At 44.5% G+C, this 26,561-nt stretch overlaps 1 protein-coding gene across 1 annotated transcript in view; it reads right to left on the bottom strand.

The window, feature by feature from the left end:
- PKP4 (plakophilin 4) overlaps positions 1 to 26,561 on the bottom strand; it is a 240,397-nt gene that overhangs the window by 40,864 nt on the left and 172,972 nt on the right. Inside the window, exons 9-11 of the mRNA XM_044305120.1 lie at positions 21,520 to 21,655; positions 14,402 to 14,534; positions 10,833 to 11,046 (exon numbers count right to left, since the gene is read on the bottom strand). Coding sequence (XP_044161055.1) covers positions 10,833 to 11,046; positions 14,402 to 14,534; positions 21,520 to 21,655 — 483 coding nt within the window. The remainder of the gene's footprint in view (positions 1 to 10,832; positions 11,047 to 14,401; positions 14,535 to 21,519; positions 21,656 to 26,561) is intronic.

Genomic DNA, 26,561 nt, shown 5'->3' on the forward strand with positions numbered 1-26,561 from the left:
CAGTAGAACGGAAGAAAAGGGCCTCATAGAAGTGAATACATCTGCATCTAATCCGCAAAACAGAAGCATTAACGCGGACACCTAAATCATTGTGCCGTCTAAACATCACTCTGCTATCGGCAAACAGCAAGTCTGTATGGGGATGAGCCATGGCATTAGCGATCACCCCTCCTCATACTGTGGAGGAGATCGCTGCATGTAAAGCTGTCTCCTTCCCAACAATCACCTTCTGAAATGCCCCCTCTAAAGGGATCTTGAATGCCGCCTTCATCTCCGCAGGTGATCGGGAGAGTCTGCTTCATTCCCAATCATCTGCCAGATACTCAGTCTGTGTAAAGGACCTTTAGCGTGCGACACCTAATGAAAGATTCATTTTACCTGCTGATTTGCTAACATCTCATCCACGGGCTCCGTGGAACGTTTCCATATAGATGGATCTTACCCATTTAAATACAGCACAGTGAAATCTGCAGTACAATCCACCGGTTACTCGTGGGCTCACATGCCTCTACACTACACGTGTGGCCTGACCCCTTGTATGTTACGCACGGGTGGACATATCCTTTATGTCACACACATTTGGACAAACCCTCTATATGTCACATATGTGGACCTACCCTTCAATGTTACACACAGGGGTGCAAGGATCTTGTAGTATCTATGCAGTGAGGGGGAGGCCTAGAAAAGACTGTTTTGGATGTCTCACTTGCAAATGGCATTGATCATATAGGGAAAGTTAATACAGGGCACTTACTAATATATTGCGATTGTCCATATTGCCTCCTTTGCTGGCTAGATTACGACCACCCTACAATCCAGCGGTGGTGGTCGTGCTTGCACACTATAGGGAAAAAACGTTGTTCTCTCTAGTGGGAGTGTGCATAGGCACACATGCGCAGCAGCTCCCACCCTGGCCACCGCATATCTGTGCTGCAGCAGTGGTTGTAACCCATGGAATCGAGCAACATATAATGTGATGCAAATATGAATCCAGCCAGCAAAGGAGGCAATACGGACAATCACAATACATTAGTAAATGCCTAGTATTCACTTTCTCTACATGATCACCGCTGCCCGCGCCATACACTTTAATGACAGCCTGGAGGCTTCCTCCGGCACAGGCTGAATGAGACCCTTGTCTCCAGGCTCTCGGGGGCTACATTGCTCCGATCCTGGTGCACAGAAAACTTGGATAATTCAAGGCACGCTCTGAAGCACTTGAAAGAACCGAGAGCGGAAGAAAGAACCAAGTGAAGAATGGAGAATATTCGAGATCTGACACTTTGTTCTCATGCCTGGCAATCCTTACCTTCCATAAAAGCATTGAATATGTTATCTAACAAAGAGCCCAGCACATACCCATCCCATCATCACACCCCCGACACAGACAATATGAAGCACACTGCCTGCTATGACAGGTCCTTCCCCCTCACTGAATGTGAACTATAGGAGTCCTGGGTTCAAGGGGTCTTCCTATCATTACATAAACTCCCCAAGATGGATCCACTGGGGACCAATGTGACTGCTCTGCCCCTATAACTACTATACAGTGTCGCTGCCCACTGGGTCATATGTCTGCGGAAAAAGCTATTCTAAGGGTATTTTAACACGGCATGTAAAAATCGGCGATAAATCCGTACCACAATCTGCACGAGTTAGGCTACTTTTACCTTGCCAGCAGAGAACAGCCTGAGCGCTCTGGATCCGACACTGCTGGACAGTACCAGAATGTCTGCTGGCCCAATTGACTATAACGGGGTCCTGCGGAGATCCGGACGCTATTCAGAAAACACGGCAGGACAAATACTGCTGCATGCAGTGGTTTATGCCCGCTAGATTCCCGGCAATGTCTGCCAGACCTGCCCGGCCGCAGCTGTATATTAGCCATACATGCAAATTCTGCCTTTGATTGCACTCTAAGAACTACAAACATTGAAATCTGTGGTCGAAACCCACAGCAAAAACTGGCATCCTGCAGATTTAAAATCAGCAGCGCAGGTCAGTTTCCGCAGCGATTCCATGCAATATAATAATAATAATAATATTAACCCCCCCCAAAAGCCCAGGCCCCTCACACAGATTGTACTTGCCTCACTCCCCGGTACCCACGTCGCTCCTGATAGCCACACAGCCACCACTGCATGGCCCCGTCGCGCAGATGAATAGCAGGCCGCAACGGGGATAAGCCTTCCTAGCATCGCAGCCTGCTATTGGCTAAAAGCACTCCCTATCCTGATTTTTTTATTTTATTAAACTGAATATATTTTAATAAAAAATAAAAATAAAAAAAAGCACCCTCCACCTTACCCACTTAATTTGACTTCTATGACTAAATACTATATTTATCAAAGTATTTACATTAGAAAACTGGCAAAAAATATTGTGATATTAATTTGCTTTCCTCTTATTACAAAACTGGATGCCTGTAGCCACCACTAGAGGGAGCTCAGTGCATAGGAATGTATACAGTTACCATTTACTGGAATGGAAAAAATATATATATTTGTGCTCCCCCTAGTGGCGGCTGCACAAAAATGCTGTGTTTTCTTGTCAGTGCCAGGCCCCCATAGCAGTACCGTGGTCTCAATCACATTATATATTAAGCCTTGTCCATAATGTGCCTTTAATACTATACCCCACCGAGCAAAAAATTTCATTTCAGAAAATAAAGGATTTCAAATATATATTTTACGCACATGGATGAGCATATATCCCGGAGTAAGACTCCGCCGTCTCCTGTGTACAATCTGCCGTAAGAGAAAGAGCGATGAGTCTTTCTGTATTCATGGTGATCGAACTTGAGGTCAAAGTCATCATACTTCAGAGCGCCGCGAGGATTAGAGAAGAGATTAGCTCACGGGTTATTAAAGAATATACAAGTCTTCAAGAACAAATTGAGCAAAGTGGATAAAAAGATCAGACCTAAAAAAATATATATAAGTGTATGGACATCCTGGAGAGCAGAGACCCAGGGGCCCGCAGAGGACAAGCAGAGATCAGAAGGTTTTCTTTCTCTCCAGCTAGGTTACCCGGCTTAAGGTAACATGATTAACCAGAAAGGATTTATTTTCTAAAGTAAAAGTACGGCTCAGTACTAGAACGAGAGGGGTTAATAATGTACGTGCGGCCGACAGGGTGATTAACAGGAACATGGGGGGGATCAAAACAAAGTTTTGCTGGAAATTAAAAGTTTTCATTTTCCCTGGGTTAACGATTACAGCCCAGGGAATGTAAAGGAGATTATCACGTCAATACTCTCCTAGGTGCTTGGTTAATAGCAAAACTAATTAGGTGATCCGTATCCAGATGTAGCAGACTTGGGTTTGTTATCCGGCACAGTTCATAGGGATTTCAGTAGCTGTATTATACTTTATCTTCATAGTTCCCTCAGACTCTGAATGGAGCGTGCGAGCTAGACTGCTGCGTCATTCAACCTCCTACTCACTGCGGCAATGCAGCGCGGAGGAACACCGTCCTGTGGATTGGTGGGGCCCCAGCGATCAGACATTTATCACCTATATCACAGATAGGTGGAACAATGGGTTAATGGGCATCTGTCAGCAGATTTGTCCCTATGACACTGGCTGACCTGTTGCATGTGCGTTTGGCAGCTGAAGGCATCAGTTGGTCCTATGTTCATATGTGTCCTCATTGCAGAGACATGAGCCACTAGCAGCAATGGGGGCGTTGCCGTTACACCAAGAAGCTCTGCTCTCTCTGCAACTGCCATGACCTCTCTCTGACAGGACCAGGGATTTTAAATGCAATTGCGCCTGCCTGGCCCTGACTTCTCCTACAGCCAAAGTGAGGGAGAGAGCAGAAAGCCATCAGAAACAGGTGCTGACAGATTTATATAAGACCTTGCAGCACCACCAGCTAGGTGAAGGACTTGCACACACTCTGCAGCAGCAAAGTGGTACGGAATGTTTAATGAAAACTATTTACAAAGCTGCTTCATTTAGCATTTATGAAACATATGAACAATAAAGATTCAGTGCAAAGAAGTCCATAACCTTCAAAGTATACAGGAAAAAAAAAATCAAAAATGTTTCGTGCTCTGTCCTTTTATTGGCAGAATTAACACGTGCACTTGTCTCATACTAGGCAACTATCTAAAAAAAAAATCATCAGGGTATGTGTCTCAGTCTGAATTAACAAAAATTCTGAAAGTGATTATTTTTCCTTTATGGAAACATCAAACACGCTGCAGGAATCTTTGCTGATTTTAGTGTTTGTTCTCTCAGTCCTAATTTCTTTCTGCAAGTAGAAGCTATCCGCGGAAAACACATTGAAATGGTTTTGTGGCTCTATAAAAAACTATAGTTAATAGAAGGTCATGGAACTGGGGCTATACACAGAAGTCCCTCATACAAAAACATATATTCCTAGAAATATACATATCTCGAGAAAAAACAACAACAAAGCTCAAAATCAGGGGATCAAATACTACAGAGCCCTCCTTTATTGGACACAAACATCATTATAAAATAAAAAAAATCATCCCACCATAGACATTTATGGCCCTCCACGCCCCCGGCTGAGATGGCCACTGGTTGCTGCATCCAGGTGGAGAGGTTGAATGAGGAGGCGCTGACATGTGTGCGGCTCTCTCCACTTAAGTCTATAGGAGGCAAGAAAGCAGCTGAACCAATTTAAAGGGGATGCACAATATTAGAAAAACATGGTTGTGTGTGGTGGTGACTTGACTGCATTTTTTGTGTGTTGAGCTCGAAAAACAAGAAGCAGAGAGGAGTGGGGACTGCAGCAGCGGCAGGGTGCTCCCAATGTCTTATAGGTGCGAGCCCCCCACCTATCCTTAGAATGGATCCCGCAAAGTGCCGGAGGGTGCACCGTGCATGCGCGGCCGTCCTCCACTCATTTCTACGGGACTGCCAAAAATAGCAAAGTGCTGGCATGGCTATTTTTGTAGGCCCCACAGAAGTGAATGGAGCAGTGGTCGTGCTTGCCATTTATTTCAAAGGGACTTCCGAAAAGAGCAGAGTGCACCGCTAGGCTATTTTCGGCAGTCCCATAGAGATAAATGGAGGGCGGTCACACATACCGGTGCTCCATTCTAAGTATAGGTGCCGGACCTATCAGACATTAGGGGCATATCCTAGTGATATGCTCCAATATCCAAGATTGGTTACCTTCCTTAAAGGGGTTGTCCTATCAGAATTGCTCTCTCTATTAGGATACACAGATGTCATTAAGGGGGACGCCTAATTGGGAGCCTCATTCACTACTCAAAGCCAAGAGCAGCGTCCATTCTGGATGAAAGGAAATGTGTTGGTGCCAGAAAATTTACCCCACAGGTAACAGATGGCCTCCATGGCCGTGACGGATAATTGTTGGGGGAGCTGCTTTAACAAAGTCAATTGTCCGTATAAGACAACCTCCTTAAACCTTAGTGTGGGGAGAAGTTTGACGTTAAAGAGGTTGTCAAGTGTCAGAAAAAAAAGGGTCTATTTTGCCCTAAAGTCAGCACTGCTTTTGTCCATGGGCCGAGTCTTAAAATGTGGCTTTAATCAATTGCATCAGTATCAGATGCAATACCAGACACAACCTGTGGACAAGAGTGGTGCCGATTCTGGAAAAAGACCAGATCCTGTTTTCCTAATCCTGGACTAACTCTTTAAAGGGAGGACATTCACTGTTAAACCAGCCACAGTGTCTTGTAAGTCTAGCTCAGCTGAATGTAATGATATCTTTTACTTATTGATCTGTTGCCTCATTCTTGAGAAAAACTACTTTCAATTCATGAGCAGTTAAGTGCACTGAGGGCGGGCCCAAGCTCCTTCCTCTGCCTGCTCCTTCCTCTCCTTCTTAATTGACGGGGCCAAATTCCTTCACTGTCCTCTCAATAGGCCCCGACAATTAAGGAGAGGGAGTGGCTGGCAGTAGGAATAAGGGTGCACAGAGTGGCTTAGGCCCGCCCACGGTGCACTTAACTGTTCATTAGCATATGAATTTAAAGTACTTAAAGGGAACCTGTCATGTGGATATTTGATTAGAATCTAACTAATTATATACAAATCATCAACTACTAAAAAGTACCTTAGATGTATTTACTTACTGGTGTGACTGCCTTCTCTCCGCTTTTCCTAGGCCAGTGACGACACATTCATCGATCACGTGGCCTAGGCGCATTCACTTATTATGGGTCTGAGCGTGATACCAAGTATAGCCACTATACAATGTGCGGCGCTGTGCTTGGTGAGCTGCGAGAAGGCCCTGGTGCTCACAGGTGTGCCGGCGCCTACTACGTAAAAACTGATCGGACTGCAGTTCTTCATAAAAACAACCCTGGGGAAAATTTGATAAAACAAAAAGCAACAAAGTAGGAAGAAACGTGTATTTAACGTGCGTTTTTTGCAGAGGAAGTAGGAGAATTAGAGGAAAAGTTTACAATGGAAGATAAATATTCCCGCCGTCTCATTCACACACCGCACCTCCGCTTTGCCGGGGGAAGACTTGTGAGATTTGTGGTCCGTTTAAGTCTACCACAACATAATTAGGAGCGCAGACGCCTAGGAGCAAATACAAAAAGTTGAACATTATTAGAGCGATGATTACCGTAAACTGTAGAGCGATCCCGGCGAGAACAGTGTGTTTGTTTACGCTGAGCGGCTTGCGAAAATGACAGACGACGCTAAGATTCTGGCTGAGGAACCATCCTAATGACCGGAGATGGCGGGCTTATTATGCGCTTCTGTGCATCGACAACATGTTTTTCTTTGGCCGTGGCATCGGATTCTTAGAAATTGAATCACATTTTTTTCCACACACGGTACTGAACAAACGCACAGGCAAACCTATCAGTGATCAGCGAGTGTGAAGTGGCCAATGTGTTGCTAGGCAACCTGACATCTGCAAAAAGTAAAATAAATGTACACAAGAAAATGGCTGACTCCACCGCTCTTACATGCTCTTTTCCTTGGAAGAAGGCACATCTGACCATTCGCTCCAGCTCTTTGTTTCGTTTCCATTAGATACGGATAGGAAACTGATGAGAATTTAACTTTTTTCCCTTCTCCCCCCCAAAAAAAAAATTGATTAAAAAAAAGCTGTAAACGTAGTCGAATAATAGAGAGAAGACTGTTTTAACGACGGCTCTTGTTCTGTATGGCCAAGTTTCTGAACAGGATGCAAGAGGAATATCAAATGCGCCAAAGAGTCACAGTCAAGATTTATAGACTGGCAGAAAAGGTGAAATGGCGGCACTTCATTTTCAGATGTCAAGGAAAGTAAGTGTCGGAGAAAAAGACTTCGGACGTTGCTATGCACTTCATTAAAACGACTTTCTCCAGGTAAGAAGAAAGGAAATAATGGACATTTTTATTATGCCATTTACAGACTTGGCTTGACGGTTACCGCACAGCAGTCGCCCTGTAGGAAACGCTTGCCACCAAGCTGATCAGACGCCGCACTGGTCTTTAAAGTGAATGCGTCATCAGAAGATGACCTATTGTGTAAATCACATTTTTATTTAAACAAAAACCACAAAAAAACTGCAGTTTCCCCACTGACCACTAAGCCTAATAGGTGCCACATCTTGGTCTGTACAGATCACTTTACTGCAGTTATCTGCTTATCTGTCATTCTAATTCTGCCTGTAATAGTATCACCTCTGTGTATAGATAAGACAGGATCCTTTCCTTGTACAATGAGCTATGCACAGGTCACAGAGCATGCCTTAGAAGTCAATGAGGTGCCCTCCTGACCATTGTGTCTGTGGACCATGGGGCTGCCGTAAAGCAATTTTCTTAAAGGGGTTGTCATTCATCCAGGCCATGGTATATCAGTAATAATAAGTCAGAGCAACCGGACTTGTATTTTCTATTGAAGACATTTCAGTAGTCACCCGACTGGCTCTCTCAATTAGAATCACATGTACAAGGAATCTCCGGCATTAAATGCTGGTGACTCATGCTTCAGTCAGCTCGGTAATCTGTTGGAGGTAAGATGTTAAATGCCAAAAGCAGCAGTGTGAGGTGCAGGGAGGCGCGGACTCCATGGCAAGCAGTGCAATGGGATGTGGGGCCACCACGGCGGGCAACAGTGTGATTAGGCACTTGGCGCTGCATGCTACATTTAATAGCCAATTCAAAGAAAACAAACGTAACCAACCATGTACCACATTCTATAATAAACCTATCATTTACATCTCATTAAATAAAGTGACATATCGGTATATGAGGGTGTGGCCTAGAGACGAATCTAATAGCGGCCATATCTACTGACTCAGCGGCGGCCAGAAACTGAAAAACCTGACTGGCAATCATAATTGTGCCATTTTCATAATTACATCCATATAAAAAAATCTTTAGCTCGTGTACATGGCGGCGTGACTTGAACACAGGTGGGGGTAGATCCTGGTCAAGAACATTTCACTGGAGCTTAATCAGTCATTAGCCTGGGGGGGGGGGGATATTTGTTTATGAATGCGGCATTTTTCATTTGCGGGGGGGGGAAACAAAATGAACATTAGGATGGGAAATTCATGAACAGCACTCAATTATATTTGCCAATATCATAGCAGCTTGAGACTGAATGTTAATGCATTTGATAATCAGAGCACTTGGCGTCGGAGATGATTTAAAATAAATAATAGTAATAATGAAAATTGCAGAAGGAACAAATTACCCAAACAATAGCGGGTAGCAATCAGAGGGCACTCTGCATCACAAACATTGCGCTTCTATTTTCATATGAAAAGTTGGCGGCTCTGGTGACAACTTCAACAGAATCATAAAAATAGGCCGGACAATCAAAAGGAATCTTTCACTGCAAAATTGGTGCAGCCTTTTCCATATTCAGGACCTTAAAGGGGTTTTCCCAGATTTTTTATTTTTTTTTTAACTGATGACCTATCTCCATGGGTTCCGAAATCCAGGATCAAGGGCGGATTGGCCATAGACCTTACAGGGAAATTTCCCAGTGGGCCGCCTGGGCTCTCCTCATGGCCAGCCAGTGGAAGTTTTTAGGGGGGGTATTTTGTGATGGACTGTGGTATTAGGCTCTATTCAGGTGGTATAAAATGTGCCACAATATGATATTGTTTGCCCTGCATACCATCGATTTGGACCCGACTAGAAAACAGGGCCACTTTTGGTATTTTTTCAAGTTCCCCCCTACTCAGGATCCCTACCGATCAGCTGTTTGAGAAGGTACTGGTGCTCGCAGTAGCGGCATGGCCTTCTCTCAAGTCACCAAGCACAGCTCCAGAGGATAGGTCATGAGTAGTGTTGAGCGAACTTGTGTTTTAAGTTGGGCGTCTAAAGTTCGGGTTATCGAAGAATCGTGTTATGGATTCCGCTACCATGGACCATAACGGAATTTAGAATCCATAACGCGATTCTTCGATAACCCGAACTTAAAACACAAGCTCGCTCAACACTAGACATGAGTAAAAAAAAAAAAAAAAAAACACTCTGAAAACACCTATTGAGGCTGTGCTGACCATGAGAACGGGGCCCTGGGATCCCCAGTTTGAATGGAGCGGCGGGGTCACGCACACATGCTGCCACACCATTCGCCTCTGTAGGACTGCCAGAGATAGCTGAGCACTTGTACCTGGTCATCTCAAGCAGCCCCACAGAGTTATAACAGAACCGCAGCAAGCATTCGGAACCGCTGCTCCGTTCAAACAGGAGAACAAAGGCCCCCCATTCTTGTGAATGGTGGAGGCCCCAGCAGTCGCACCCCCGCCAATCAGACAACTATACTCTATCCTATAGATAGGTAAGAAGTGCTTGTAAAGGGGCCACCCCATAACCTACTTCAAACTAATGTGTATGGGTAACTTTTAGATTCCCTTCTATTATAAGATGCAGTCTCACATACACACTGTGGGATACTGCAGCTGCACCCCCCTCCCTGACTCCTAGTTAGGCTCCATTCACACGTCCGTAGTGTATTGCGGATCCACAAATTGTTCTATTTTATTCCGGAGCCGCGGACCGTAAGATCAGGGGGACGCTTCGGAAATGCAGATGTGGAGAGCACATAGAGAATGAATGGGTCCGCACCCATTCCACAAAATTGCGGACCCATTTGCGGACGTGTGAATGGAGCCTGTTTTACAATACGTGGCTTTTTCACAGAAGCTCACAATGCAAAATCATTTCCTGACAATTTATGGCTTTGGCTTAAATGGTCACTAACTTTTCACACAACTTTCCATAAATCAATAGTACAAGCAACAAGAAGAGACTTTGCAATATGTCTTATCAGTGAGGAATGTCTAGTTCTCATGTTATCTGCCGTTTACCTTTCAGCCTCCTTGCTAATTGCTTTTCACTTAGAAAAATGCCTTAATCTTGTCCAAGAAAGGAGCAGCACCACTGGAGGATCATATTATCCATGTCAACAGAAGTCTATGGGGAGGGGAGGAGGAGTGAGCAGGAGCACACACAGACAAGCCCACGGCTGTAGCTACAAAGGCTGAGTTATAAACCTCCTAAGTGCTTTATTCACAACCATACAGGTCAGTAATGCTGTGTAATGTCCTCCATGATCCTAGGGCTGCTTCTGAGTGCATAAGAGAAGGTTCGGAAGCAGATTCTCCTCTACTTTCTGTGTGCAGTGGGCGGTAGCTAGTCTCCACCCACCATGTCTGAGAGAACTGCAAACTAGACCTTTACTATGTACAAAGGAGATTGTATGGCCAGAAACAATGCTATTCCTCTAGTTGAAACTAGCCTCAAAAAACCTTTTTAAAATAACACATCATATGTGGCTTACCATATAACATACTACACTATTGAATCGGTTTCAACAATTGAATTCCGGATTATAATTTAGGATTATTGTATATAGTCCTCACTCACCGGTTACAAGTTCTCTTATTTCTTGGTCATTGGTTTTTCTCAGTAGTCTAAGGAGGGCAGGGATCCCGCCTGTGTTCTTCACCGCAATCTTGTTTTCGTCAGTAGACTTGCCGTATACGAGATTTCTCAAGGCGCCACATGCATTTTTCTGAACCTCCAGTACCTTGTGATCCAGAAGATCAACTAGGTGCTTTATTCCTCCAAGTCGACACACCTTTACAAGTTTAACAAGAAAAGGTAAAAAAAAATTATAAAAATGAAAGAATGTAGCAAGAAACTGAAATCTAAATGTGCTACTGATGTCAGTGCCTAAATCTGAGGAAGGTATCCGGCAAATGCTGTGCTTATGTCCGAAGCAAATTCTACCTATACCTTGAAAAGCCTGGAAATATCCTTATTTATGCCAGTATTAAATATCCTAAATAGTCTGTCCAGCCATATTATTATTATTTTTTTTTACCAACAGCTGACTAAGCTAAGAAATAACACATACAGTATAACAAAAGTAGTAATACATTGCCAATGCCTTGACGCTCGTGAGCCAATGCTTCCCATTTTCTTTGCCAATATCTGTTAATCCAGCTCCAGTGATGACGTGTCGACAAGACAGATGATCGCAGCAGCCAATCACTGGCCACAGCTCTGAACTGTCAACACCTGTGAGGCCACTGCTATGGCCAGAGATTGGCTGCAGCAGTCACATGATGTAGACACGTGACAACTGAAACCGGGTGAATGGAGGGCGCTGCTCTCAGTGGTATGTTTCCAACAGAAAGAAGGCATTTAAAGGGCATCTGTCCGCAGATTTGTAGCTATGACACTGGCTGACCTGTTGCATGTGCACTTGGTAGCTGAAGGCATCTGTGTTGGTCTCAGGTTCATATGTGCCCTCATTGCTCAGCAAAATGATGTTTTAATATATGCAAATGAGCCTCTAGGAGCATTACACCTAGAGGCTCTGCTCTCTCTGCAACTGCTGCGCCTGCCCATCATCACAACTAACCCTGTCAAAGTGCAGAGGGTGCAGCAGTTGCAGAAAATGATGGGTACAAATCTGCTGGCAGATGCCCTTTAAAGGCTATGTTCACCTTTGGGGGAAATTAGTTAATTGCACTCATTATGAGCTAAAAATTATTTCTTCAATCGGTCTTTATAAAAAAAATATGGAATCCTGTGTACATAGCCGAGATGCTCTAGTAGCCGCCTGTCGATTTTCTCTCTTTTCCTTCAGTTGGGGAGCTGAAGGGCTCCTTATCTCTGCTCTCTGACATTATAAACACTCATTAAAGCTGAATCCTTATCTTACTGATAAGAATGTGGCTTAAATAAGTGTTTATGACCTCTTAGTAATTTACAGATAAAGGTTATTAGATGACCAGCACAAAGTGAAAGTAGGATGCACACAGCTAGAAAAACAGTTAAGCCTTTGTGACAGAACAGCTCAATATTTTTTTTTTTTATAAAGACCAATAAAAAAAAAAGATTTTAGCCGCAAATTGGAAAAAAAAAAATTGTCCCCACAGGTGTACATGGCTTTTAAGTCTGAAAGATGCCGGATCTCATTATTGTGAATAGGAATCCGTCAGTGCATGCCAGCGTCTGGCTATGCTGTATACCGTCTATACATTAACTCCAGTAGTCTGTTGTTCTTCTGGAACAGACTACTGGATTACCTTGGCGGATATGTGAACCTACCCGAAAAAAATAAAAAAATGTAAAGAATGTAAAATGCAGCAGCAAACTGCAGCCTTCGATATCAAGCCCAAACACTGTGAGCACCGGTACAGAGCATTCCCACTATGCCTATTATTATACAACCAATCTAGATGATGGTGTAAATCCTGAATTCATGTGAAGTGCAAGTGAAAGAGATGAGATGGTTCTACCTAAATTACAGCGTTTCGTTTCTGCCGCCTGAATGTGGCTTGTATTCTGTGACAGAGAAAAGATTGCTATAATTTCGCGGGAGTTTAAAACACAATTATTGCTATAGGGAAAACGCTTTGTTATTTATTGACGCGGGTTATTTCGGATGGATTCTGCAGAGGTTTTCTGGCGTATCTTAAATGCTGGAGTTTGGGGAAAGATACTGCCGGCAGCAGTCAGATCACACTGCTGAAAACAAAGCCCCGAGACTGACAACTACAGCAATGAGGGTTATTTGCAGCACGCCATCAAGTAACTCCTAGTCTCGGTTCATCAGCTCAGACATTTTCTAAACAGAAGCTAAGACACAGCCGTATCGGTTCTCTAGCAACCTATGATAATCAATGACCTCTAATGATATGCATATAAACAGCCAGGGCCTACCAGCCGCTGGTAATGGCTTTTGTAGCCTTAAAGGGTATATCTGATTTGTACCTTTGACACTGGCTGACCTGTTACATGTGCTCTTGGCAGCTGAAGGCATCTGTGTTGGTCCCATGTTCATATGTGCCCGCATTACTGAGAAAAATGGTGTTTTGATATATGCAAATGAGCCTCTAGAGCAGAAGTTCTCAACCTAGGGGTCGATCGGCCCTTTCCGGGGGGTCGCCTGAGGCTTCCTATTGTGGGTCGCCCGCACAACGGCAGCGGCCCCTTATCCTCGCGCACAGGAAGTGATGTCCTATCACTGCCTGTGCTTGAAGGAGCCTGACGTCTGGACGGGTAAGTCGGGCCGGGCCGCCTGTCTCCTGAGGTCCGAGTTTTTTCGTTAATGACACCGCCGCTGAGCACCACTGCCACCAATGATTTAATTGAGCCTGGCTAATTTTATTTTAATTATTTGGCTGAGCAAGGCTTAATTTATTTGGGGGGACATGAAGCACCGCTGATTTATTTATTTGGGGGACCCTGAGCACTGCTGATTTATTTATTTGGGGGAAACCTGATGCACCGCTGATTTATTTATTTGGGGGAGACCTGAAGCCCCGCTGATTTATTTATTTGGGGGACCCTGAGCACTTCTGATTTATTTATTTGGGGGGGACTTGAAGCACCACTGATTTATTTATTTGAGGGATACCCTGAGCACCACTGATTTTTTATTTTTTTTGGGGGGGGGGGGGGGGTACTGTAAGCACCACTGAGTTATTTATTTGAGGGGTACTGTGCGCACCACTGATTTTGTTTTTGTGATTAATTACTCTGCTTTAATTAAGTTCAATTTGTAGCAATAAAAATACATCCTTCATATCAGATATTTACATTACAATTCATAACAGTAGCAAAATTAGTTATGACGTAGCAAGGAAAAAAATGTAATGGTTGGGGGTCACCACAACATGAGGAACTGTATTAAGGGGTCACGGCTTTAGAAAGGTTGAGAACCACTGCTCTAGAGCAATGGGGGCTCCCTAGATGGTTTGACATGGTCAGCAAGTAGGGACACACCCCTAAATGGTAATACCCACCATTGTCTCTTCAACATCCAGCGGACCCCCACTGCCCGATACTGGGGTCATTCAGGGTTCTGGGGTGTAAGATAGCTAGAATAGGACAATACGGCGCTATTTTCGCCACCCAATGTGCTGTGGAAGCTTTGAAGAGCACTCCAGGAATGGTGGAGTTTTGCTTTGATATCTCACCTCGATTTTGATCTTATGGTCCCCAAAGCAGAGATGTTGCAGGTAGGCGGCCGCATTTGCTTGCACTGAAGGGAAGTGATGCTGAAGCATATGGATGACCTCAGGTAGTTCGGGGTCACGCCAAGCAAACTCCCTGTTTAGGAGAAGAAGACGACAAATTCATTTTGGAGCCAAGGCGCGCACACAGTCTAGCAAGCCGACAAGATCTTTATAGTGAGAAGGGTGGTGGGGGGAGAAGTTCTGTGTGAGCTGCATGAGGGCCCAGGAAAGATCGTTTGGCTTCCGAGAAAACAGAAGAATCCTGTTCTCTCTCTGGAAAGTATCCATCTGCAGGGCGCCGCCGTGCGCCGCGGTCTAATGGTATGGCAGGAAAGCACTGTGCCAGGCTGGACTTGGCTCATGGCGCTCTGCTGTGGTTCATCTAACCAAGGGGTTAAATTCTGCCAAAATGTTATGACCGAATGGTATAGCTAAAAGAAGCCGAATGTGGCCTTGAGGCCAGATCACCAGGCATTCTCCTGACACGTGTGACAAGCTGCCATTAGACTTTACGAGGCCTCTTAACAATCGCAGTGATTTACTTCCCTCCTTCTTGAAGCCGCAAATCAGGCGACAAGTCATCAACATACAAAATGACAAGGCTGATGATTATGGCTTCTTGTTCTGAAAACATTTGTTATAACAATTAAAGTTAGGGTCCATTCACACATCCGTAAGTGGTTTGCGGATCCGCAAAACACTGACACCTGCAATGTGCGATCCGCAATTTGCGGACAGCACATCACAGACACTATAATAGAAAATGCCTTTTCTTGTCCGCAATTGCGGACAAGAATAGGACATGTTCTATTTTTTTTCAGGAACAAAATTGCGGATCCCGAAAAAACGGATGCGGATCCAGGAAATGTGGATTTGCATCCGTTCCAGCCTTATTGAAAGTGAATGGGTCCGCAAATTACGGAACAAATGCGGACCCAAATTACGGACGTGTGAATGGACCCTAATTCTGAAGAAAGAAAAAAAAAAAAAAAGACAACCTGCAGCTCAAATTACAAATGTATAAAACAATCACAGAAAAGTATATATATTAAAAAAAAACAACAACAAAAAAAAAAAAAATACAATTACAACATATTAGAAAAGGTGGGTAAGACTTCTGCATAGTCATCTCGCCTGTCAATCAGGAAGGAGCTGGCGGAGGAAGGAGGAGGAGCAAGGGTGCACAGAAAGGCTTGGACCCGCCCTCAGTGCACTTATCTGCTCATTTGCATTTGGATTAAAATGACCTTTTCTCCAGAATGAAGTAACAGATCACTATCATTACATTCAGCTGAGCTAGCCCTGCAAGGTATTGTGCCTGGTTTAATAGATGAGTTATTCCCATCTGGACACTTATGGAATATCCAACTCTGGGATCCGCTGTTATCTGGAGAACGGGGCCCTGTCTGCGGCTGTAGTGACTAGAGAAGAGGCTGCGCATGTGCAGCTTCCCCTATTCACTTCTATGGAAGTTCTGAAAATAGCGGCATAAGAGCGCCACCTCTTTTCAGAACTCCCATAGATGTGAGCTGAGAGCCGAACAGGTGCGGTCACCCCTCCACTCACTGTGGCTGGGGGTTGAGCCCGTTATTGAGAGGTGGGGCTCACACCCATCATACATTTATAGCATATCCCGATATACATGTCCACATGCGGATAACCCATTACAGACTTCTATGGACAACTGGTAGTCTAATTAACTAGCGCCACCACAGGGAATATGGAGTATTACACCGTTCTCAACTAAAACATTGGGCTGACAGTGCAACGTGTGGACGCACTTAGCGCTCTCTGCCCGGCTCTAAATAGTGAACTCCTCTATATTAACTCAATTTTCTCTAATAGGAGGTTTTCTAAACCAGACAATCCCTTCAAAGAAGACATGCCACCTCTCCTGACATATTTTTCATAGTAAATAATCATATCCCCCATGAAATAACATGGTCTTTTCTTAGAAATTTGCATTGTGCCACTCCTCTGTTATTCCTCCTGGAAATGCATGAATAAACTAAGAACTATGTGGTGCCATTTCCTTTGTCAGTGAGGTTTACCCCTACATGCTTTAATACTGGCCAACAATTCATGCTGCTGCCACATTACGTCTTTTTTGGCTTTTAGAAAACAGTATGAAATTCATGTGCTTTCTAGGATGGCGCTTTTTTATTTACATTTTTATCAGGTTTTTTTTTCCGTATGCAGAAATCCCCAATTTTTTTTTTTTTATAGAAACCCCTGTTGCGATCAAAGCATGCGTTGAGTTAACATAAAATGCTAAGGGAGCTAAAAACACAAGGAAACTTCTTAAAACCCCACTACAAAACAAATGAATAAAAAAAAGTCTATTATTTTCTACTGGCTAACGGTGGATTTTTGCTCCAGAAAAATAAAAGCCAGTCTAAAAACGCAGCATTAAAAAAAAAAATTATAAAAATAAAAAGTTGTGTAAAACCACCCTCAGGTTGCATAGGAACGCACCTTATTAACAAGGAAATTGGTAACACCCAGTGTTCAATATATTCATATACTTCCATGAGGAATAACAGAGGAGGTCCCAGCATATACGGTAAGTACTTTCTAATATATTAATATATATAAGTACCACACACGGAGACCTGACAGGACCTAGGCTTAGTTATACCTATTTCTATGAAATTTGACAACCAATATAACTGTCAGCAGTCCCAGCGGAAACCGGAGACTACCAGCAAATCACTACGGTCCTCGGATAGTTAGCCAGTCCTGAGGTTGGGAAAGCTGAACCCTGTAGTGGTGCCATACTGAAACATACAATGGCCAATAATGCTGAATTTGCAGGGACCGTGCTCAATTTTCTGGGACAATCTCCGCAAATATGGGTTGTCCTAGGCTGAAAATGGGCAGGGATTGTACAAGGCCTTCCCAGAAGTGGGCGGTCCTTGGCGGGTTTGGTGTTCCCGGGGCAGGGCTTAAATGAGCCGAATTTACCAGCAAGAAACAGCGATAGATGAGAAGCGGTTGAGCTGTACTCGTCACCTTTTTGTATTACAGGACTTTTGCTTTGGTTAATTTTCACGTTGCTCTTAGCGCCCGTTTCTTTTTGGCAATAAATTATAATTTCTAGTACACGCAGGTCAGAAGGACAATCAGCGCACAATTCCTTTCTGGCCAGATACAAATTACAGCGCGGATCGGAGACCATTGTTATGTGAATCAAACCGCGAGGCACTTTTGACATCACTTAATATTAAAGAGGGGGTAATAAATCACCCCCCGCACACAACACAAGCCGGCAAATATCTCCCAGCAGCCGACATCAGACATCGATCCAGGCTAATCTCATTACATCTGATAAAACATGAATGCAGCCAGCTTCCTGCACTGGGGAAAAGCAAGGCTCGGAGGCAGATGGACCAGCCCAACATACAGCGGCCGGTGCCGAGTCCGGGTTCTGTTACCTGCATCCTCGCCAGCACCTTGTCAGGACACGATGATAGGAGTACATGACCGCTCCTGGCAGAGGGAGTCAAGGAATCTGGGGAAGTAATAAAGCATCGCGTCCAAAGCGTGTGCCAGCGAAGTTAACCAGCAGGAACAACACACACACACATACCTTACTGCAGCATCACCAAATGTAGCTGTGTCATGGAGCAATGATAGAACACAACCGGGTAAAAAAGAGGGATGGGCTCGGGTAAAGCTATGGGAAATATGTGGGGTGCTAATATACTATAATATCTCTCTCTATTCATCCCATCCCATCTATCTCTCCATCCCATCCCATCCATCTCTATGTATCTCTCTATCATCTGTCTACACACACACACACACACACCAATATATAAATATAGATATAATAATTTGTTAGGCTTTTTCTTTTAAACTGAATTACCTTGTTACTTAAGGGTTTGGGGAATTATGGGTAAGTAAGGCCAGTCACCCATTCCTCTATTAGCATGGACAGCAGCTACAAAGAGGTGCTCTGGAGGACCCGACAGTCCCAGGCATTACACTGATAACAGTGGGGTCTATGTAATACCATATTTTTCCAGTGGTGGCACTGCAGGGATACTGAACAGACTCTTATTACAGATGATGGCGGGAGGTCTCAGCAGGAGACACTCTGCTCAGCCTACAGTCAGGGGACACGTCTGTCAAAAAGACTGAACAAAGAGGAGAAACCTTTTAAGGAGCAATTAATCAAAATGCAATAATAATTAAATAGGTCTCATCTTGTTTCTTAAAGGCCATCTGTCCTCAGACTTGTACCTATGACACTCAGGGGTGTAGCCATGGGCCCTGGTGCAAGAGTTCAGCTTGTGGCCAGGGCAGGAAGCACATAGCCTTCGTGCTGCCGGAGGCAAAAATTTAAATGGCACCCCCCCTTCCCATACCAAATGCTTAACCTACCCCCTTCCCTCTAGTCATAAGTGCAACTTGACCAGTATGCAGTTTCTATAATACCGGTGTCTTCTTATGTGGCACAAGGGTCTTTGGGCCCCCTCAAGCTCCTGGGCCCGGTAGCGACTGCTACCCCTGCATCCCCTATAGCTACGCCCCAGATGACACCGGCTGACCTGTTACATGTGCACTTGGCAGCTGAAGGCATTTGTGTGGGTCCCATGTTCATGTGTGTCCGCATTGCTGAGAAAAATTGTGTTTTAATATATGCAAATGAGCCTCTAGGAGCAACGGGGGCGTTGTCATTACACCTAGAGGTTCTGCCCTCTCTGCAACTGCCACACCCCCTGAAATTTTAATGACTGTAGGAGTCAGGGCCCGGCGTGATCACGTTTCCACTGCCTGGTCCTGTCAATCACCGCACAGGCAGCGTGAAAAAACCCCTAAAACACTCTGGTTTCAGTGACTGCTATGTAATAATACATCTCCCCCCTGGTGGCGCTGAAAGAAAGTTGAACACTTGCTGCTGAGTGCTTAGAAGGTTACAGCAGATCGCTGGAGGTCCAAGCAGCAGAACACCGTGAAACAGGACCAGACTAACAAAAGGCAATTACTAAAAGTGGAAAACTCCTTTAAAACTGACCTATAACCTCTCCTGACAGGTCTGTTTTAGTAACTAATTGCATTCACCATGTAATATCAATTCTAAGGCATCTATTCTTATGACCCTATGTTCTCCCATTCCTCTATTTAGCATTAGAAGTTATGAACTGCTAGCATTTTATAATGAAGGTAACACCCATCTGGACCGTCACTGCAAACTAACAATTCATCCATAGCTTCCGGCAGTAACAATAAAAGACACACACAACAGAGTCATAAGAATAGATGCTCCAGAATTGTTGTAACATCGGGGGATGCAAGTAGTTAGACATGTCAGGAGATGTGACAGGTCCTCTTTAAAGTCTGCCATTACTGTATTATTCCTGCTAGACATTTGCAGTGAAGGTACAGATGGGTGTTACCAGTTTGGATGTTCCCCTGCACTGTGACACTGGCAACAATAACTGGATGGTGTCAGACCACACAGAGACACACACCCAACTGGTAACACCCATCTGGACCTTCACTGCAAACTGATAGCAATTCATTCATAACTTCTAGCAGGAATAATAAAGGAATAGCAGAACAAAGTTATAAGAATAGCTGCTCCAGAATGGATATTACACGGGGAATGCAACTAGTTTCTAAAACAAACCTGTCAGGAGAGGTGACAGCTCCTCTAAGCTAATGAACTGGAGGGAAATTACAATCGGCTGAAGACAGGAACCATCTTACGGTCAGGCCGCCCTGTGCCAGATGCCAGGACATGTCATTGCCTTCTCGGTACGACACAAGTGGCTGCGCCGGATAGCAAACCTTTCCGATCTCTAGAAATTGAGTATAATTTCCCAATTACGGCTAGCATTACCGAGCACCAGCATGAAGTCAGGCACTCGGAGGGAGGTAAGTGGTAAAATGACAAGAGGAGCCAAGGTGCTTATTACGGATTTACTGCAGGAGGCACCTGGATGATGATAGGTAGCGGAGCCTGAGGAGAGACGGCAGCAGCGGAAAGTCTCCCTGTCCTAGGTAAGGTAAAGGTTTACACAATGCTATATCCAGTGATCCCTTAGATATACCGTCATTGTGAGAATACAAAACAGCGCCACTCTTCTCAGTAGACTGTGTCTGGTATTGCAGCTCAACCTCAATTACTTGAATGGGACTGAACCGTGATACCAGATGGGCAAGTATGGCTCTGTTTCTTAAAAAAAAGCAGACCCCTTCTGGGTGATCTAATACAACCCCTTAATGGTGCGGCTACATGACGACACTGGTGCTGGCAGCGGTCGCGGCCAGGATCGCAGGGTAGCGCTGATCCCATAGAGATGTATGGGATTGCAGTGCGAGTCACAAAAGATCCAGCAGTGTTGTGCTGCAATGCCATTCATTTCTATGGGATCAGTGCTACTCTGCGATGCCTGGCCGCTGACAGCTGGCACGCAAGCAGTGTCGCCATGTAGCCGTACCCTTAAATAAGGAGCCACATCATGAGTACGGCTTTGTTCTAACCCCACCCAATGGCAGATGTCCAGGGGAAAGCAGGACTGGGTGAGCTGGATTTGACCATGCCCGATACTTTGTTCACATGGAAGATAAGTGGCATCCAGACTTGTCGGCAGCCGCTTATTCCCTTCTCCCCCCATGTGTATGGGGGTGTCCCGGGAAATAGGTATCAGCTGATGATTCGGACTGGAGAGATCGCTGTCAGTTTCCGGGGGTAACTAGCTAAATTCTGAAAGCAGGTTTGTATATGAAAGGAGAGAAAAAAAACTAATAAATAAATAAATAATAAATAAAAATATAGATATGATTAGGAAGCGCAGATCAATCTGTTGGTAGGAGTCTGGAAATCCACCAGCGTCCTGAACAAAGGGGTCCTGGCATAGGAATCCTCACAACAACGATGTCCAGGGAACATATCCTTACTCTTACGTCAATTACACAGTGCATTCACCCAGTCCATCTGCTCCTGGGAGAGCTGGGTCACAGCCAATGCCTCCCACATCACGTCTCCGCCGCTCAGGAAGCGGTGCATTGTAAGGAGGTCTAAGCAACGCGTTTAACATAGAAAAGCCAACTGTCTGGCGTTTACTTGCCTGGGATCCTTCTGTATGCTGTCAATGGAGGGGGACCTTGTGGTTCCATCATCCGCGGGCGCAGCGTGCGGCATCCGGTTATAGCTGCCTTCAGACACCCGGAACGGCATTGATCGGTATGGCTCAGCATAGGTAGCTGCAGTGTTGAGAGCATAATTATTTCTTTGGTATGCAAGAGTGTTACGTTGGCTCAATGTCCTGTGAAGGATTACCCGACCCTAGCAAAATAAAACAAAAAGTTCACACCGGACCGCCCAAAAAAACCAAACACGGCCATAGTGACTAATCTATGGTGCCCCCATTACCCAAAACACACAAGTAGGACATGGGTGGTGGAGAGAACAGACGGTAAACCCTTTACAACATGCGCTGTACAGCCGGCGGGGTAACAAGTGCACAAACAGAAGACACATTTACCACCGGGACAGTGTCAGACAGGTGCTTGGGGCCCCCAGTTGATCGTACCTATGGGACTCTGCTAGTGTTCATGGTGCTCATGCAGGCATGTAAAGAGATTGATGTCCTATCCTGAGGATAGGTCATCAGTATCAGATCGGTGGGGGTCCGACATCCGGCACCAATCAGCACCACTGCAAACACAGTGGACGGAGCTGGAAGTAGAAAGCTGGTCCATTGTGTAGCCGCCGTGCTGGGGTACCGCATCTCGCCTCCCTTTCCAGTGATAGTACCTGCTAAAAGGATGAAGTGATTGTCTGAACACTGCGGCCCCTGACGTCAGCTGAGCCGCAGACCCCCAATGATATGATATTGATGATCTAGCCTGAGGACAGGTCATAAATATAAAATTCCCGGATAACCCCTTTAGGTTCCATTCACACAACTAAGTATTTTGCGGTCCGCAAAACATGGGTACCTGCTGTCTGCATTTATGGGGAACACACACGGCCAGCCCTATGATAGAAATGCCTATTGTGGACTCGCTGACTTCAAAAGGGTCCGAGTTCTGCATTTGGCAGCCAAGTATAGGGCAAGCAACACGGACATCATGCGTATATTGCGGACCACAAAATACACGTGGCCTATGTATCATCACGGCTCTCTGTTGTAACAAGCCCTACAGCTGTGTGAGCAGAACTGGAATAGGAGGGATTTCCAGCGGCTGAATGTACACAAGAACGTTTCCGTTCACTGACAACATGCAGAAATTGTGCAAACTAAGGCTCCATTCAAACATCCGTGTGTGTTTTGTGGATCCACAAAACACAGACATCAGCGTTGTGCGTTCCGCATTTTGTGGACCTTAATAGAAAATGCCTATTCTTGTCCGCAATTGTGGACAAGAAAAAGACATGTTCTATTTATTTATTTTTTTGGGAACAGAGTTGCGGATCCACAATTCCGGATCCGCTGCCCCATAGAAATGAATGGGTCCGCAATTCCGTTCCGCAAAATGCGGAACGAAATTCCAGACGCGTGAATGGACCCTAACTAAAACACAAATTTACACCACTTTGCAAAAAATACAACAGGTTTTTACAATTTTACATGAATCGAGCTTAATGTGCACTTTTTAGTTTGGCCAATATAATAATGGAGGAAACATTGGTGTTAGGTCCCACCGACAACTACCAGATCTGGTGACCAAAAATGAATAAAATATCTACAGTGCGTCTGTACCTACCGATGCAGCAGGCGTTAAAGTAACTCTTGGCGCATTCACACACAAGCTTATTCCACTGGCTTAGTTTAACAACGTGCAAAGCTCATGACACTATTGGGTTAACACTTTAATGTTGCGATGTTATGGCTAAGTCTGTAGGTATACCCTATAGCCAGAGCAAGCATCTATCTGACACCTTATAACAACAGAATAGAGTACAATGTAACGAGTAAATTAAATCATGCACATGGACACGTAACAGAAATCGCTCTTGGTTATTACAGTACAGGATGAGGTGTTAATTCACATTGTGACTGGTGGAGTTGATTTTACCTCTGTTTTCCATGTCTATACATCACAAGTAGGGGGCCTCGCCGCTCCCATGTCTTGCATACAATGTACCCGATCCAAGAAACAAAGCTTTGTCTTTTTGATGATGTTTATGTTTTAATTTTTTTTACACTAAAACTAAAGTTTAAATTCATTTGATGACCCAGACTAGAGTAGAAACCGAAGTCTGCATAAAACACTGAATTCCCGGGACGGAGACTCCAAAAATGCTGCAGAACTACAACTCCCAGCTGCGGCTGTCAAGACATTCTAGGAGTTGTAGTTTTGGCCACAGAGGGAGAGTCATATTTTGTAGATCACCGTTACTGGTCAAAAATACAGTTATAAGTAGGAAGAAAAAAAAAAAAAACATAAAATACTATAGAGAAGGAATTATGGGGGGAAAAAGGGTTGTCCGGCCACTTAAAAATAAAAATATAAAAAAAATGCAAAAAACACTCAGAATGCTTTAAAGTGGGAACAATAATAATACTCAAATCCCCTGCCCGTCTGCTCCAGGTTAATGGCGATAAGAAAATGTGACCGCTCAGCCAATCACCGGTAGTAGTAGCGGGTCACCCCAGTGGCCATTGATTGGCTGAGCAGTCACATGTCCGTGAAATGTGAAAACAGGAGCGGTAAGGGGAGCATTATTTGTATAAAATTAAGTACAGTCGTGATTGGTTGCTTTGAAACAGGTTTGATACAATGCCAGAAGACCCTCATACTATAGAGCAGGGATGGCCAACCTGAGGCTCTCCAGCTGTTGGAAAACTACAACTCCCAGCAAGCCCAGACTTCCTACAGCTATCAGCCTACAGCAGTGCATGTTGGGAGATATAGTTTTACAACAGCTGGAGAGCCGCAGGTTCAGCATCCCTGCTATAGACTATAAGTAGATAACGTGCAAAAATAGAATATCAGAAAAAATTAATACAAAATTCTGAAAAAAATTTAAACAGCAAAATAATAATAATAAAAAAAAAGCTAGAAAAGATTCATAAATGCGGCAGAGATTCCAAAGAGTCGTACAAAGTAGTACAAGATAAAAATGGTGTCGCGGCCTGTGTCGACCAACCAGATTGCAGCTTTTATTTTTCAAACGGAGAACAAAGCTGCGTCCTGATTGGCTGCACTGGGCAATTACTTCCTTTGCACTGGTTCTTGTGGCAATCCGCACGGTCAGCACCCACCACCGTGGAGAACTAGAAGTGTCGCTGGGTCCTGTACGCTTCATGTAACCTGGAGCATAAAAATTCTCCTGCAGTTTTTAATAATTAAGGGCCATGCGTCGGTGAGCTAATAGGCCACACCGTCCCCCAGGAGACAGGCCGTGAGACAGCCATATATTAGAGCCTCTAGACTGTAATATAACATTGTATTACCATCCAGCTCCCGCTCGCACTGACAGCAGAGTTACGCCGTCACACCTAATGGATGTTTAATAGGGAAGGTTATTTCTATGAGGTCATGGAGGCTAATGGGAGAGCCATCTCTGACAAGGTATGAAATGGACTGGGCCGCAAGAACGAGCCATTTATAGAGTGCGGCCGCGAGGAGCGGTCAGGGATCAGCGCGTCGAGGAGAAGAGGCGCCTCTATTCTTTTAATGGTTGTGTCAGATCTGAACATCTTCTCTATAACTCCACGCATTAACATAGAGGAGCGGCACGGGCGAGGAGATTTTATTTCACCCTTCTGTTTTTATTATGCAGTAAAAACTAAATGCGACATTTTCTCTTATTATAAACCTCAGGGCTGTAGATATATAGAAGTAAGGGGGGGGGGGGGGGGGGGGCGGAAGGAGACCCCAAGACCAAGAGTTCGGGTCATAATTGCAGAGCAAGAGAGAGTAAAGGGCAATAAATACATCAAAGGGAGATGATATACGTCCGTATATTATAAGTCCGTATATTACGCCAGGCTGCCGCCTTATACTGTAAAGTCTCAAGACAATCGAATCTACTGGCTGCCATACTTCACATCCCCGCAGGTTATAACCCGCTGTAGTGATATCCGGGACAAGGGCATCCTGGGAGGCATGCGTTGCACTACACAAAGCCTGGCGAAAAGATGGAAGTTGCTTTTTGGAATAGTCTTGTAAACACGTCACCCAACAAAGCATGGCAGCGTGGAGGCCGTAGGGCACCCTACTAGGGAGGGCTCGGGTCCTCAACCTGCCCATAAACATAAGATTATGTCAGTAGGTCTTGAAGACTGTGGGGGCTGCTAAGAGGCTAAAATGAATGGGGGGGGGGGGGGGCCTGCTGGAGATAAGCAGTGCCCGATCCTTTGTTTACATGGAAGATCTGCCCCCATCGTGTCTGGCATTGGCTTATTCCCCACTGTCCATTTAAATCTCATGCCCCCGTGGCTGAAGGTGCATGTGTAAGGGTGGGTGAAATGAGCAGGAGCATTTAGCAACATGACCACCTTAATGGGAATGTGTCATCAGAAAAAGACTTTTGGGAATTTTTATTTTTCTATGCCACTATATTAAAAAATAAAAATGTATATATGGTAATCCTGCAATTTTTCACACTGGCCAATAGGCCTAAAATATGTTAAGACCGCATCTACAGCTACACAGGCCATAGACACAAAGGTCTGGGGGGAACCTCATTGATGTCTATGGGAGAGTTTACTAGGCATGCTTTGTGACCTGTGCATAGGTCAGGAGGGAGAAGATAAGCGGTGAATGGTTGATCTTAAATGGTGGGTCCTGTCTTATCTATGTATAGAAGTGTTACTTGTCATTGTAACTCTGCCTGTGGTTATAAGGATAATGGCTACTGAAAAGTTACCTGTAAAGAACAGGAAATTATGACCTATTAGGCATGGCAAAAAATTAAATAAAAATAAAAATCATCCAAAAATTCTAAAAACATATGTTTAACATAAAAACGTGATTTAAACAATTGGTCATTTTCTGATGATACATTCCCTTTAAAGAGAATCTGTCACCACATACCTTGATATCCAACAAAATTAATTGTCAGGTGTGCGCTTTTCTCTCATCAGATTCTTGACCACATTCTGGAGAAATTCATGTTTTTATCATATGCAAATTTACAGCTCGGTGCAACGAGGGA

Source organism: Bufo gargarizans, chromosome 8 (assembly GCF_014858855.1).
Source record: "Bufo gargarizans isolate SCDJY-AF-19 chromosome 8, ASM1485885v1, whole genome shotgun sequence".
In the NCBI taxonomy this organism is placed as follows: domain Eukaryota; kingdom Metazoa; phylum Chordata; class Amphibia; order Anura; family Bufonidae; genus Bufo; species Bufo gargarizans.